General features: G+C 31.5%; 1 protein-coding gene across 2 annotated transcripts in view; it reads left to right on the forward strand.

The window, feature by feature from the left end:
- Window positions 1-17,802, forward strand: part of LOC114331966 (putative thiamine transporter SLC35F3) — a 222,876-nt gene that overhangs the window by 128,583 nt on the left and 76,491 nt on the right. For both annotated transcript variants that reach the window (XM_050653295.1, XM_050653296.1), the window contains exon 10: window positions 5,895-5,924. In XM_050653295.1, the coding sequence (XP_050509252.1) occupies window positions 5,895-5,924 (30 nt within the window). The remainder of the gene's footprint in view (window positions 1-5,894; window positions 5,925-17,802) is intronic.

Genomic DNA, 17,802 nt, shown 5'->3' on the forward strand with positions numbered 1-17,802 from the left:
CTATACTCTTTGCGCATTATTTTATAATTTTATTAAAGTAATAAGTTGCACATTTTTTAAAAGATTGTTATTTCTGGATATCTAATAAGGTTCCAATAATTTAAAGAAACGTGTATAGTTTACGATATTATTTATAACATTAAAGAAAACTGTAAACCGAAGACTACTTGCTTTACATTATTTATATTTTTATAATTTTAGCCAACTTTATTTTAAGGGGCCTTTATCATGTAACAATTTCGAAAAAACTATTTATTTTGGAATATAAGGCTCTACGTTTTTTTGCTTAATGCATGTATGCAAAAATGAATTCTTAAAATATGCAAAAGATTTTTTGTATTAATTTTCAATATTTTATAAATGCATAATGGCAGATATCCTGTAATTCTCCCAAAATTGACGGCAACCATTTTATATTTAAATTAAAATTAAAATTTTAAATAATTTAAAGCAAATTAAACTAAAATTTTAATTAATTTAAATTAAAATTGTAGCCTTATATAAAAGTGATTTTGAGAACATTTGTTTACATACGGCGTCCACGATTTCTCAAAAACTATTTGACCCATCCTTCTGAAATTTTAACCAAGTATTTGTCACACATTCGAGTAAATAACGCTATAATTTTAATTTTTTCATTTTTCGTTTGTCAAACTGACAAAAATTGTAAAAAAAATTAAAAAATTTGTTTTTAAACAAAAAAAATGTTTCAGATAATAACTCCTTACTACATAGTCATGTTCGCCCTCAATTTTGGCACAGTGACAAGAATTCTATTTTGAATTTCTAAGACGTTAAAAATTATTAAAGAAATTTTTTTACATATTTTAAGAATGTATTTATTAAGCCAAAAAAATGTAGAACCTTATATACCATAAAAGTCACACAATAAAATTCCACAATAAATAGTTTTTTTTTTAAATTGACATATGATAAATGCCCCTTAATTTGAAAATATGTGAATTTGAAGATTTTACATTTTAATTTTGCAGAAAGTCGAGTCGTATCTTCAATGGGAAGGTCTGTTTTTCAGCTTTGGTCTCTTTTTATTTCGCTCTAATTTGCTGAATTTGCTAATAATTTTAATACATTTTATTCATTTTTATTTGTTATTTTTTATCCCAGTAGTCCCGCGAGTAGGGGCTAGAAGAGATTTGTAAAAAAGTTAGCATGCTTTTCAACATTTTTGTTTTATTCATACAATGTGTCATAAAAACTAAGTTTAGATATTTCTATTTTTATTTTTTATACGAAGAAATGGGGGAATGTTAGCATGGCTATATCTAGCTAGATATTCCTCTTTTTTAGTCCTCTATTTTGTTTTTATTCAGATTCAGCCTCCATTGAGTTGGATTGAAAAGAATTAAAAACAAACGAAACACGCTAAAACAAATAAAAATGGGAAAAATAAAACAATATTTATCGAATTCTCCGAACAACATTCTCTAAAGGTCCAACACGGATTCCACCAACGTAAAAACATACATAAATATACTTGGGTCCAACCAACGAGAAACACCAAGTCCCTAGATTATGTTATAATAAAACAAGAAACACACATACACATAGAAGACGTAAGAATCTCTATTAAGAGGACCAGAGTACGAAACTTTCAACTATATGGCAAGATCAAAGTGCTACTACAGTATCGAAAGTGACCATTACATCTAAGTGATAACCAACCAGCTCAATCAAAACCACTGAAAATGAAGCCACTTAAAGACTATATTGATGCACGACTCAGCATCATTTTTATACAAGTTATGACTTACGATTACAAAAATGAACACACCTGATCTACTCTTGCAAGGAAAAGTAGAAAGAAAGAGAGGTCCAGAAAGGCGAAGGATTTCCTGGCTGAAAAATCTACGTACGTGGTTCAACGCAACACCCACAAATATTGTTAGAGCAACAGTGTGCAAAGTACAGATTGCCATGATGGTCACCAACATCCGAAACGGATAGGCACTACCGAAGAAGAAGAAGATCTACTCTTCAGCCCAGAATATCTACCAATACAGAAATAAAATCAATGAAGCAGCTCGACACGTTTAGTCCATTAAAATGTTACATTTAGGGTTGTATTTCATAGAGGAGTCAATTTTTTTAATGTGTAGAAGGGTTCAGCAGAAGCTTAAGTTCAAGTTTTTGGGGTCGCCACCCTTGTCCCCCGGCCGTCATATTGGAAAAAGGGGTGCAAAGGGCTTTCGCGCTGTATCTTCTAAACTAGCAATCCTGCAGAAAATTTAATTATACATAAAATGTAGCAAATTAAATTTTCTACAATTTTATATCTATTACTTTTTATCGTCAAGTGACCAACAAAAAAGTTATAAACAAAAATATGAGAAAATTTTGTAAGAAGTTTCCTTTTCATGTAATTTTCACTATAAAGTTGTTTAATTTTTTCTATTATCTAGGTTTTACAGCGCTCCAACCTTGACCAGATTCTCGAATTCTCATAGGAATACAATAAAAAAATATATTTTTCTATCTATATAATATTAGTCGAGAGGCAGCAATGGTTATGCCGACCACGAATATCAAATTTAAGGTGAATGAACAATTTTGGCCTATTTTTATATTTTCGAGGTCGCTGAATCCGAATGTGAAGTTTATTTTTATCTAGATTTAGTGTAACATGTTCAAAAATCAAATTTTATACAAAAATGCCGAAAATCAATTTTGATGATTTTTCTACAAAAACCCTCTACAACGTTATTTTATTTTAAAATGAACTGAAAAAAGTTGTAACCTCCAAAAGGAAACTTGTTAAAAATTTTTTACATATTTTTGTTTATATCTTTTTTGTTGGTCACTTGACGATAAAAAGTAATAGAAATAAAATTGTATAAAATTTAATTTGCTACATTTTATGTTTAATTAGATTTTCCATAGGGTTGGTAGTTTACGAGATATAGCGCGAAACCCCTTTGCACCCCATTTCCAAGATGGCGGCTGGGGGACAAGGATGGCGACCCCAAAAACTTGAACTTAAGCTTCTACTGATAAAGAAATAAAATTGACTCCTCTAACAAATGCAAGGTATGGCTTAAAAAATGTAACATTTTAATGGAGTAGATCCCAATTATCAAAAAGAATACTCTATTATTGTGAGCCAATTACATAGCTAATGTAATATACAACAAGAAACAAGTGGCTGCAAACGAATGGCACAAATAATAGACGAACATAAATATACAAAATCAAACAGAAAAGTAAAAAATTCTAGTAATTAAAGCAAGAAATACCTCCTGGGAAAGTAACTGCGAAGAGCTTAACAAATATATGTGGTCAATAAGATAGACTCAGATAGATAGAAGCATGGAGAATGGTAAAAAACCTGAGAACAAACAGAAAGGAAGCGAGTAGTGATAAAAATAGAAAAGCATGCGGACCATAAGGTATATCGAACGAATTACTAAACGAGACATACAAGAGAAATTTCTCAAACCACCAAAAATGAAAAAAATAGTGGATGGTAAAACAAATTTTAGATCTGATGGAACAGAGGTAAAAGTCCAAAGATCAGGACACGACGTTACACAAAAGGATGGACAAATGGATTAAAAAAGCAATTAGAATAACTAAGAATACAGCTATTGCAACATAAACACTATTTATTTAATATACACAAAAAAATTGAAGATGTAGGCTTATACAATCCTAGAAGAGTTTTGTGTTTGGTACCAATATAAATAGCTAATGGAACCACTCTATTAAGATTAAACGAATAGGGAAAGCAACATCAGCGTTCGTAAAATGAAGTAATTTACCGCTTGCTATTAAAATCTCTATCATTAGATGCTATGTATTTTCTACATAATTATAAGGACTAGAGGCTTGGATACTTCCTGAAGCTTCTTTAAAGCTAAAGGCTTTCGAGATGTAGTGTAAAAGAAATGTTTTGAGAATTTCATGGGTGGATCGTGTGACCAACGTTAAGGTCCTACATAGAATGGTCAAGAAATGCGAGATTTTTCAGACAACCAAAGAGCGCAAATTAGAATATCCTGGCCGTGTTATGAGAAATGAAAAGAAATATGGCTTAATGCAATTCATTTTTCTGAGTAAGCATTAGCAGAAGAACAACGAGGTTTTAGGTCGGGAAGGTCATGTACTGACGCTACATTTATAATGAGGCAAGTTCAACAGAAATCGTTGGAATACAACAAACCGGCATATTTATATTTCGTGGACCTTAAAAAAGCATTAGACAGGGTCACATTAAAGGACGTTATCCATTTGATATACTCGAGAGAGGTACCTCTAGGAATAATTAACACGATCGAAAACATCTACCAGAACAACACTATAAAAGTAAAAGTGGACGATAAATTAACTGACCCAATTGAAGCCAGCAATGGGATAAGACAGGGGATTCCTTGAGTCCTTTATTGTTCAACCTGATCATGGACGAAATAATAAAAAATGTAAGAACTAAAAAAGGATACCAAATGGGAGAAAAACAACTTAAAATATTCTGCTATGCGGACGATGCAATACTAATCTCTCAAAGTGAAGATCATTTACAACGTATGCTGCACCAAATCAACATAATCGAAAGAAAATTTAACCTGTTTGTTTGCTCACAAAAGACAAAATGCATGGTTATAACAGCAGATCCAATAAGATGTAAATTGAAGCTGGAAGGTCAGATAATAGAACAAGTGATGGAGTTTAAATACCTAGGCATTACACTATCCAGCTACGGAAGGCTCGAAACAGAAGTGGAAGATCAAGTGAATAAAGCAAACAGAGCAGCAGGTTGCCTGAATGACAAAATATGGAGAAATAAAAATATCGGAAAATAAATGAAGGGCAAAATTTAAATCAGACCAATCATGAATCAAATCAGACCAATCAGACCAATAATGACATACGCGGCAGAAACACGACCCGACACAGAGAGGACAAAAAGATTGATCGAAACAGCGGAGATGAAAACCCTTCGAAAAATCGATGGTAAGAATCTATGGGACAGAGCTAGAAGTACAGATATACGACGGAGATGCAAGGTGTATAACATTAATAACTGGGTAAGAAACAGAAGAATAGAATGGAATGACCGAATGACAACAAATGGGATAGTCAGGACAGCGAGAGACGGTTCCCCAATAGGAAGACGATAAGTGGGAAGACCACGAAAACGATGGAACGGCAACTTACTAGAGGCTCATTAAAAAAACAGACAGAGTCATGTCTATACAAAAAGAAGAAGAAGAAGAAGAAGAAGAAGAAGAAGAAGGGTAAAGTATTTGGAGAGAGAGGGCCGGGGAAAAGAAGAATACCTTCAAAACCTGAGAAAATTTTTTAATTATTCATCTACAACCGTACTATTCCGAATATCTGCAAGCAAAATTAGGATAGTCATGCTGATCGCTAATATCTGGAACGGATTGGCACCGTAAGAAGAAAAATGTCATCTGTTTATTAGACCAGACATTTGTTAGTTCCTGTGGAAAAATTTTTAAAAAAATTTAAAGTTTTTGTTAGCTTATATTCTTACAATTAAACATTTTAATTTTTCCATATATTCATTTTGTTAATTTTTTAAAAAATCTTGACACATTTTGTGAATTTTTATGCTCCTGTTGAACACCAAGCTATTCTTTAATAAACCACACCAAAAAAACCAATTATAAATATCGCTAGTAAAGTGGTACCGGCTATCTAAAAGGCCCATTAATATTCAGCTCAGAAGGGTGCTACTGAGGTGTGGAAATCCATAAATAAGGGATCTTCCTGTTTTATGAAGTAGTCCCTTGTTTATGTAATTCTATACCTCCAACAATACTGAATATTAATGAATCTCTTAGATACCTGGTACGGGTATATTAAAAAGATTCCCACAAATAGCTTTTTTCTAATCAAGACATTGTCCCTTGTTCCAGAAATATCATTATGTTGAGTCACAGTGCGAGGTAAGTCGAAAAACTATAAAAGAGCATGTTCTATTTATCTACGTGTTCTTTTTTCGTGTCTGTCCTCAACCTTATTATTCCTAAAGCTTTGTATGTTTTCTCATCGAACACGACATATTACACATAGTAAATGACAGTTCTGGAGTGTTATTTTCCTAGTCACGGCGGATTCGTTTGAAAATTTAAATTTAGGTTCCTCTTGTCCTCTATTTCACTTTTGGAGTTAGCCCTAGGTTGCTTAACTTGTGGTGTGAAAGCACCCTTTCGCAGGGGTGAGAAAACATACGTTCAAAATAAGTCCGGAGATGGATAAACTGCCTAATTTTAAGCAACTTTTGTTTTATAAAGTTTTTCACTATGTCAGTAATGTTCAAGTTATTTTCTATTGATAATGTTCATTTTTCGACAAACAGAAAACACGTTCTTAGACGGTTTTTCGCAAATAACTCAAAAAGTAAGTATCTTATCGAAAAATGTTAGCAAAAATATAGCTTATACAAAAATGAAAAAAAAATGGTGTATGCATAAAGTCTATATTCTATAAACCCATTAGAAATAGAGTTGCAGCTCATGAAAAGTAGGTAAGTTCTTATTCGTCAAATTCCAAACCGACTATTTCAACGTGAAATAACTAAAAAAATGACGTACTTTTCGGAGAAAACTCATCAATACTTTTTTTAAGTGTTTAAAGTTTCTAGCAACAAAACTAAGCAATTTTGCTGAAATTAAAGTAAGACCCTTTTTTAGTAAAATCGTGAAAATCACCCCCTAATTAGAATTCCAAATGAAATTAAACATTTCCGCTTTACAATTTACTTTCTAGATGTATTATTTGTATGATCTGTTAGTCCTGTCGCCAGGGGGTACAACGGCCTCCTTAATTCAGATGGACTTACCTAAGTTTTTTTTATGTATTTTGACCCGTAGAATACGAATTTTTTCGGATGTCGATAAGATTTTTATAAACAAAGAACTTGAGGAATTACATACCAGCTATTTTTCGCAAAACAAAACATTTTTATTTTTTGTGCGATTCTGTGCGATGCATAGTTTTCGAGATAAACGCGGTTGAACTTTCGAAAAATCGAAAAAGTGCAATTTTTGAACCGGAATAACTTTTGATTAAAAAATAAAATAGCAATTCTGCTTAATGCATTTGAAAGTTCAAGTCAAATTCTATCGGTTTTGATTATTTACATTGCTAAAAATTAAGTTTTTATTTGTTAAACAAAGCTATAAACACATAGTATTTCCCGTGCCCAATGCATGCGTTTTAATGTATGTAATATACGTAGAAATTCGGTATGCGCGCCTACTCGTTCGATTCCAAATGACATCATTCAATCACTATGTGTTTATAGCTTTGTTTAACAATAAAAAAATTAGTTTTTAGCAATGAAAGTAATCAAAATCGATAGAGTTTGACTTAAACTTTTAAATGCGGTAAGCAGAATTGCTATTTTATTTTTAAATCAAAAGTTATTCGCGTTCAAAAATTGCAATTTTTCGATTTTTTGAAAGTTCAACCGCGTTTATGTCGAAAACTATGCATCCTACGAAAAAACTTGTAAAAACATTTTTTGCTTAGAATGACCCAAAAAATACAAAAAAAAATGTTATGTTTTGCGAAAGATCGCTGTTATGTGATTCCTCAAGTTCTTTGTTTATAACAATCTTATCGACATCCGGATCGACTGTTACCCAAAAAATTCGTGTTCTACGGTTCAAAATACATAAAGAAAACTTGAGTAAATCCATCTGAATTAAGGAGGCCGTTGTACCCCTACTGGCGACAGGACTATGTAAGTTTCACCGGTTTAAAGTACTTATTTGTGAAAGAATTGTAATTGAAAGGGCTTGAACGAGTCACTAATCACAAGTGTATGTCATATTATTATTTAAGCCATATTTTGACCAATTTTTCTCTTACAGAAAAGCAAACAATCCAAAATATTCAGAAAAGCAAAACCTACATTTGTTTTACTTTTCGAGATTTTTCCTATCACTAATACATTTGAAGTTATTTAGAAAAAAGCATTTTTTTCAAAATTTCAAGAAACAAGTTTGTTTACTTTAAAACCAAATTTTCACAATTTTTTACCAAAAAAAGGGGATCAACTTTCTTTTAAGCGTAACTTTCTTAGTTTTGATGCTAGAAAATTTTATAACACAACAAAAATAAAGTTTTTCTTTAACACTTTAAAAAAGTTATAAATAAGTTTTCAAAAAGTGCTTCATTTTTTGCTTATTTAATGTTGAAATATTCGATTTGTAATTTGACGAATAAGAGCCTACTTTTTATAAACTACAAATTTGTTTCTACTAGATCTACAAATTTCGTACCTACATATTTTTCTTATATGCTACATTTTTGCTAGGAATATTTTTTTATAAAATACCTTTTGAGTTATTTGCGAAAAATCGTCTAAAAACGTGTTTTTTTGTTGAAAAATGAACATATTCACGCGCAAATAATTCAAAAAGTATTAGTAAAAAAACTCAATAGAATAAAATTTTCTTAGAATTAGTCAGTTTATCCATTTCCGGACTTATTTTGAACGTATGTTTTACACCACCGAGACGGAATGGCTTTCACCTCCAAGTAATAACAACCAACGGCACAAGTCTTGTAAGTATGTAAGTCTATAAAGTGAAGTGGGGGATAGGTAGAACCTATATTCAAAGGACACCGCACATTAACATGAATAGATTGGTCTCGAAATTACAATCATTTCATATCACTGCGCCCAATCTGAATTTTAATTAATGACGGCGTAAAAGTCCATAAAACTCTCATTCATAAACAATATTATTTTAGTGGCTATAGAAAAGAGCTTACCCAGCGTGACCTAAACGGATTAGAGGAACTATATACTTTTGTACGCCTGGCCAAATTGTACCTACTTTATTATCTATAAGCCTCTGCCTTAAAGATTTATGAAGTGGCCATTCCGGAAAATACTTTTTCTCTCTTTGACTCATTTAAATTCCCATTTGATTTTATATTTATTTATATAAATTTACTCCGTTATTAGTCAAAATTGAGAGTTAGCGCAATGATATGAAATTATTGTAATTTCAAAACCAATCTATTCATATAAATTTTATTTCATTTGAATGACATTATATTTTCCATAAGATGTGTGCGATGTCCTTTTCCTTCAATTCGGTGGTGGCACGGAAAAATACACGGTATCGCAGTATTTCACATTCATTTACTAACCTATAATGCTTTGTATGTTTTCTCATTGAACACGACATATTACACACGCACATCTTTTTTCACTTTTTAGGAAAACAAGAGATACTAGTTTTCATACAGTACAAAAAAATACTCCTTAGTTTACATTTTGGGAATCATTAATGTAGGTATTTTTATATTTTAAAGTTTTTAGAACACACGCTACAACGAAGAATATTTTGCTGGTGCTTGCTACATACTCTCTCGGATATGCGTCGCTGAACTAGTAATGGTGATTTCACTAACGGTGATTCAGTGGCCGTGATTTAGAAATCACCGGTAACTACCGTTCTTTGTTAACTTCGATAACCGTGATCAGTGACCAGATATATCAGATATAAATTTCACTGTCACCGTCTTAAAAAACGTGTTTATATATAATAAATATTATGATTATATTCTCGGTGACCGCGGTTTGGGAAAGGGTGACTAATATCTGGGAATTTACTTTGCTTTATTTAAAAAAGGAAGCGTTAAAGAAAGTTTTATAATACTTTCAATGGATTATTTTATTTTTAGTATTGTAAATTTAGAATTATAAGTCGAACCATTTAGGAACGTTAGTTAAACATTTTCAACAGTAATATGTTTTTATAGTGCTATCTAATAGGGCTTTTCATCGATTGTCATTTGTTTCGAGCTTCTGTCATGTGTCACATAATATTAATATATCTACGTCATACGTCTTTGGTTTGTATGTCATTGGTTTGTATCATTGTTATATAGCAATAACGTACGACGTAGATACATTAATATTATGTGACACATGACAGAAGCTCGAAACAAATGACTGAATGAAAAGCCCTATACAAAGTAACCGCGATCGTGTTTACTATTACTTTAACTACCTGTTACTATACAGTATGGTGTAAATGTTTGGAATAAATTCGTTATTTCGTAAGCCAGAGACTTTAAGGAAAAATCCTGAAACAGGTCGATTTTTATTTTTAAATTATGATTTTTGACATATTATATATCATACTAGTGACGTCACCCATCTGGGCGTGATGACGTAATCGAAGATTTTTTTAAATGAGAATAGGGTACGTGTGCTAGCTCGTTTGAAAGGTTATTCAGTTCTCTTTTCAGTAATATAAAAATTATCATAATTATTTATACAGGGTGACCAAGAAAATTTTTTTTGAATTAAATTATTTGACACAAAAAGAAGAATGTATGTAATTTATTTAATTAAAAATACATTCTACTACTATCATAAAACAGAAAAAAATGTTTTTTTTATAAATAAACATTACTTTTCGCTTAATTTCAATGTTCAAACCGCCGCCCATCTGCCGCGTATTTTGAATTAAATAAGATTCATACATTCATCTTAGAAAGATAGTGCGGACAAGAAAGATACTGCGGACTATCTATGGGCCTTGCAGAGAAGAGACAACAGGAGAATGAAGAAGAAGACACAATGATGAACTCCAGACAATATATGGAGATGAAAACATAGAACATAGTACGCTACATTAAAGCAAACAGAATATGATGGGCGGGTCACGTGCTAAGATCAAGTGACGAAAGACTTCTGAACGCCACATTCTGGGAAAGGCCCGATGGAAAAAGGTCAGTTGGTCGCCCAAGAAAGAGATGGAAGGACGCAGTAGCCAGTGATCTACGCAAAATGGGAGTACAGCAATGGGAAATAGCTGCTCAGGACCGACAACAATGGAGGGAAATAGTAAACGCGGCCAAGACTCAGATAGAGTTGTAGAGCCAAATGATGATGATGATGACATTCTTCTTTGTGTCAATTAATTTAATTCAAAATAATTTTTCTTGGACACCCTGTATAAATAATTATATCAATATTGATATTACCGAATAGAGAATTGAATAACATTTCAAATGAGCTAGCACGCGACCCCTATTCTCATTTAAAAAAAATCATCGATTAAGTCATCACGCCCAGCTAGATGACATCACCAGTATGATATTATATGTATGTCAAAAAATTATGATTCAAAAATAAAAATCGACCTATTTCAGGATTTTTACTTTAAAGTCGCTGGCTTACGAAATATCGAATTTATTCTAAACATTTGCACCATACTGTACATAAAAGTAAGGTGATCACGGCCACAGTTTAAAGTCAGTGTTATTTAAAAATCACGGTCGCTGATCACTACGTGATTTAAAAATCGCCATGTTCATCATCACTACGCTGAACTGCTTAGCCAATCAGGCTACAGTTGTCAAACATTTTAGAATATACAGTTATTGTATAGATTATATTATACAAAATCATACACGCAAAATATTACTCCTATATGAAATACTTGCAGTGGCGGCCGGTCAGGGTCGGCAGGGTCGGCAGTGCTGACCCACACATTATGGACACATTGTAGATTTTCTAAATATTTAATTTAATCCAGAGTTTATGATATTTGTTTCTGTAAAATAAAAAAAATCTGTGAGATAATACAGACTAAATTTAATTCATTGTTTTTAAAAGAATTCGATCAATCCGATACGTTACGTGATCCCTACGCGTAAGAAACTTTTCAAATTAATAATCCCAGCCGTGCATCCGATTGCGATTGTATGAATTCTTTTTTATACGATCAGCTTCGCTTCGACGGCAAGCCGTCCCTAGATCTACGATTTGAAGCGCTGCGCTGTGGAATATTAGACAACCAATTATACATTTCTCCACAATTTCACCCGTATTTGAATGGCAGGGTCCGGCACATAAACAATCTGCCGATCGGTGATATCTAGGTAGACACAGCAGCAAGCAAGCCACGTACCCTGCTAAAGTGCGCTCGGGATGAAATTAATTATGAAATAAAGTAGCTTTCGGAATTTTAAATCTCGGTTATTTTTCACTGTAGCAGATTTTCGTAAACAGCTTTTGGAAGTTTTTAATTTTATTTTATTAACAAAGGCGACAATTTTGCAAGTGATGATATTATCTCGATTCGTGAAACAATCGGTTTGAAAACTTTACTAAATGATTATTCTTTTAATATTTTTTTTACATATTTTTAAGAAAGTGTTTACCCAAACTGATGTGATATTCAATGTTGTTGAAAATCAGTCAACTGACATTATTTATTCCAAAAATGGAATAACAAAGCTGGTAAAAATCTCAGAGATAGTAATTTTCAATATAGTATACGCAGTGACGTTTTGGATTCGCTTGATATTTCCGAACACCCCCAAAAAATACAAAAGTATGACACAGATCTCGAAAAACAAGTATATTTTGAAATTTTTGATACTATTATTATTTGTGCAAATAGATACTCCTTTTTTTCAAATTTTGAAGATTTGCAAATTTTTGAAGCTTTGCAAAAATTTAAAAGTTACGCCAAAGAATTTTCAAAATATCTATTAGACAAGTGTATTAAAACTATGCATCATTCTTTAATCAAATAGACAACTAAAGAAATGAATTAAAAGTTTTATATGCTGATCCAAATATTTTCGGAAGATGGGATAAGTTACAAAATATGTATAATTTTATACGTGATTCGACACTGACAGTGGCGTTTATACTATCAAAAACAATAATTTTTATACAGATAGGGGCGAAATGTTGCCAAGTCAGTGACGTTCTATTTCTTGTTAAAAAAAATCGATTTTTGGTAGTTTCAATGTGACGTGACACAAAGTCTAGGCACGGGATAAAAAAGTTTATTTGAAGAAAATGTATTTTTTGTCTTTCTTAATGGCGGTACAGGCTCCTTTTTGCAATATTTTATTTAGTTATAGAATAATTTCCACATACTAACATATTTCTGAAATTGGGCTCTGTATCGTCATTCTTTATTATATTACGAATAAGTGTGCCAAATATCTCCACAAAATATTCAAAATTACAGCCGCAATCTTGGAACGCGTTTGTTGCTACCTGTTGATCGCTACTGTTTCCTCTTAAATGAACGGGATTTCTCTTGTCTCAAAAGTGTCAAAACGTATTGTCGAAACACCATGAAACAAAAGAGTATGTCAAGCTTTTCTCAAATGTCAATAGAAAAAAACTATTAAAATATCTCCAACACATTAATAAATTTTACGATGATGTTATAACCCATTTTGCTACGTCCAAGCAACATAGATTAAAGTTAATTTATAAACATGTTTAGGATCTAAATCTAAATCTAATGTGAAAAAAACAAAAAAAAAAACAAAAAAAAAATAAAAAAAAAACAAAAACCAAAAATCAAAAATCTTCTATGATGATTGAAGCCTTTCAATTAGATGGTATAACTATCTGAGGAGACAAAAACCTTGCCGACCCTTTCCCTAAAGCCACGAGCCGCCACTGAATACTTGATAGAGTGTAATTATTATTGTAGACCAGGGGTATCTGTTTTGGGTTAGGTATATCGTATATGATCCTACTTTTTTGCTGAGACTGAAATAGAGAGCAGAGTAGAACAAACCAGAAATGATTTCTTGAAACTTCGTGAATTTCTGACTGATCGCAGGTTAGATTTCAGCCTCAGATACAAGTTGCTAGAGTGTTACATTTGGCCTCTTCTCTTGTACATAATGGAGCATGGACGTTAAAGACCAGATCCATTAACATACTTGAAGTTTTTGAAATGTGGTGCCTGTGCCGAATGCTTGGAGTATCATAGGAGAGAGTCATATAGGGTGGAAGATACTTATGGAACAAAATTATTTCTGTCATTGTTTTAAAAAAATTTTAAAAACGCTAAGACCCGTCCATTTTTAAATATAAATATACGCTTTTTAACCCTAAATTTGATTGTACAGGGTTATTCACGCAAGTCTAGCATAGTCCACAAGCTTTATTTTTAATGGAACATCTTATATATTTTTATATTTTTAAAAGCTGCTTAACAACCTGATTTCATCGAACTACATCATGTATGGTATATTATGAATAATACAGGGTGAAATTTTGAAATTATAGTGTGTGGAAACCACTTATGGAATAAAATTGTTTGTGTCGTTATTTTAAAAAATTATAAAAAACGCTAAGATATAATAGTAGATTATACCACGAGTCAATAATGATGGCTATTATTCCCGAGGAATATTTACGAACCGAGCCGCGTTAGCGGCGAGGGAGTAACATTCCGAGGGAATGAGAGCCATTATTGCGAGTAGTATACTCTACTTTATCTACGACAAATTAATTAATTTAAGATTTTTAATGAACAACTTTATTTGTTAAAAACATTAAAATTAGTAATAGTACAATTAATAAACTGAATTGGTTGAGAATCATCATTAACTTTAGTAGAATTTTTAATACAAATATTTGGGATCTCGATTGCTGTAGAACAAGAAGATGGTACATTACTGTTTATCTCTTTAGCGATAGTATCTGCTGTAGTCCAGATCAACGTCATGGTTTATTCTCAACATAGATTTAATCATTGAATAGAATGACCATAATGAAGACGGTTTATATTTTGCACTTCATTCAGCGAAATAGGCCAGCAGCACATTTTCGGAAAATGATTTCGCGTTGTTTCGAACACGCCATTCGTTGAAGGTTGCGTACGTTTTATTATAAATGGATTTCGATGTTTCAGGTATTAAGGTAGATGCTGTTGCTGTAGCTAGTTCTACAATTTCTGGTGGTGTACAATTAAAAGATTCTTCATTTTCGTCCATCTCAACACAAACTGTCAAATATACTATTCGTTTGACAGTGACACTTTTTGAGGTTGATTATTTTGTTTCCGTGGTGAATTTTGTGATTGTTGTGCCAAAGGGATTAATAGCTATTAATCCCGCATTATTAATCCCTAAGGGATTATTATATGGCATTATATTGCAAACACCACAAGTATAATACATATATTATGTATCAGTCGTAGATAAAAACTTTTAAGTTCAAATATGCACTGTTTAAACATAAATTAACATATACATTTACATGATCTTTAATTTTAATGAAACACCCTGTATATTTTTATATTTTTAGAATCTGCTAAACAACGTCACATCAAAAAATTATATTATGTAGGACCTATTTATGAATAATACAAGGTGAAATTTTAAAATTATGTATAATTTTTGTCAAGATATTAAAAACCTACATAAAATTTTGAAATTAATAATTTATCATACTTTAAATAATGGTATTATTTTTAAATTAGCTAAATAAAGACATACACTTTCTAAACTAAAAGTATAAATCTATTTGGTTTTGTATTTAAGGTCTTGACGAAATTTATAAATAATTTCAAAATTTCACCTTGTATTATTCATAATGGACCCTGCATAATACACTTTTTTGAGATGAGGTTGTAAAATAGTTTCTAAAAAAATTAAAATATACAGGATGATCCATTAAAACTAAAGATCATGGACGATGCTGTGCTTGCGTGAATCACCCTGTATATTTAAATTTATGTTTGTAAACCGCTTTTTGAAATTAAAAGTAGACGTGTCCCAACATTTTTTATAATTTTCTAAAATAAGGACACAAGCAATTTTATTCCATAAGTGGTTTCCATACTTTAAAATTTCAAAATTTCACCCTGTATTATTCATAATACACCCTACATAATATAGTTCGTTGAAAACAGGTGGTCAAGCAGCTTTTAAAAATATAAAAATATACATGGTGCTCCATTAAAAATAAAGCTTATGGACTCTGTTCGACTTGCATGAATCACCCTGTAAATTCAAGTTTATGTTTAGAAGGTTCAGACTTTTATTTAAAAATCGACGAGTCTCGGCATTTTTTATGATTTTTTGAAACAAGGGCAGAAATAATTTTATTCCCTAAGTGCCTTCCACACTGTATACAGAGTGAGTTTTATGTATGGAAACACTCAATTATCTCGAAAACGGCTTCCACAATTTTGATAGATTTTGGTAGGTAGGGGTTTTCTAATGCGGCCGATATTATAGTGCTAATTACATTGTTGTCATATTTTCCGTTTTTCTGGAAATCTAATGAACTTTCTTATTTCAAATGGAATACCCTGTATATTTTTTGCGTTTTGAAGTCCTTAAGAAATACCGATCATTTTTTATGTTATATTCCCTATACCTAAATGCCATAAGTTCGAAGATATTGCTATTATTTATTTACAAAAAAAAATTTAAACAAATTATAAAAATCAATTTTTTGGCCCAGGTAAACATTATTTTAGGTTGTTTGGATCATTGGGAACAAAAAATACCTTTTGTAATTTTTCTCTAAAATTAATCGTTTCCGAGTTATAAACAATTTAAAACTGAAAAAAATCGAATAATGACGATTTTCAAGGTTCAAGAACACAAATTAACAATGTTATTTTTAAAACTGCGAAGTACCCAAATTCAAGCCCAAGGCTTATTTTATCAGTTACCGATAAGTAATTTAAGATTGTTTCCTTTTAAAACATTGTTTTTTAGTTGTTAATGCAGCAGCCCGACCGCCCGTCCTCTCATATGCACTTCATTAAAAATTAAAAAGCAATGTTATACAATAAAAGGAGGCAAAAAATGTTATGGCAAGCTATTAGAAGAAGAGTTGGGTTTGAATGTAGGTACTTTAAAATTTTAAAAATTACATTTTTTACTTGTGTTCTTGAACCTTGAATATCGTCATTATTCGATTTTTTTCAGTTTTAAATTGTTTATAACTCGGAAACAATTAATTTCAGAGAAAAATTACAAAATATCTTTTTTGTTCCCAATGATCCAAAAAGCCTAAAATAGTGTTTACCCGAACCAAAAAAAAATTATTTTTATAATTTTTAAATTTTTTTTTTTTTAATAAATGTAGCAATAACTCCGAAATTATGGCATTTAGGTATAGGGAATATAACATAACAAATAATCAGTATTTCTTAAGGACTTCAAAACGCAAAAAATATACAGGGTGTTCTATTTGAAATAAGAAAGTTCATTGGATTTCCAGAAAAACGGAAAATATGACAACAATGTAATTAGCACTATAATATCGGCCGCATTAGAAAACCCCTACCTACCAAAATATATAAAAATCGTCCAAGCCGTTTTCGAGATAATTGAGTGTTTCCATACATAAAACTCACTCTGTATAAGGAAGAATTAAGACGAGCCGACCTGCAGGTTAGAGTACTTTTTGATTATGTTAAAAGTACGAAGACTGCATATATAGGACAAATGTTGAAGAGGAGAATAATATACTTGTCAGCAACTAAATTTTAAATAGTTCAATAAAACAAACTGTAGTTCATAAAGAAGCAATATTTTGTCTAAGAGGTTTGAGTCAAATATTGCCTCACTGTCTTTTTTTTCGCATACTATCGGTGAGAGTGTGGAGTCAGCATAACATTAGATAGTTTTATTTGTAATATTATTTGATGTATTGCGGATGTTATCATCAAGATGTGTTGAGTTTAAATAATGACTATGGTCTTAAGAAGTAAGTTACAATACATGTTTTGAAAGAAAAAGTTTGACAGATTTTACTGGTTTTTTGTTTACTGCAGAGGAACTTTAAAAAATAAGTCAACATGGCAGCCAGAGTATCGGTATACTTGAGGAATATCATACGGAGGAACAAATATATGACCATAGAGAGCAAAATGTGGATGTATAAAGCATGTGTAAGACCAATACTAACACATGCAGCGAAAACACAAGCTGCAAAGTCGCTTACAAGAAGATTGATAACAGCTTGGGAAATGAAAGTATTAAGAACCGTAAGGAATTTGTTAA

Source organism: Diabrotica virgifera, chromosome 6, assembly GCF_917563875.1.
Source record: "Diabrotica virgifera virgifera chromosome 6, PGI_DIABVI_V3a".
Lineage (NCBI taxonomy): Eukaryota > Metazoa > Arthropoda > Insecta > Coleoptera > Chrysomelidae > Diabrotica > Diabrotica virgifera.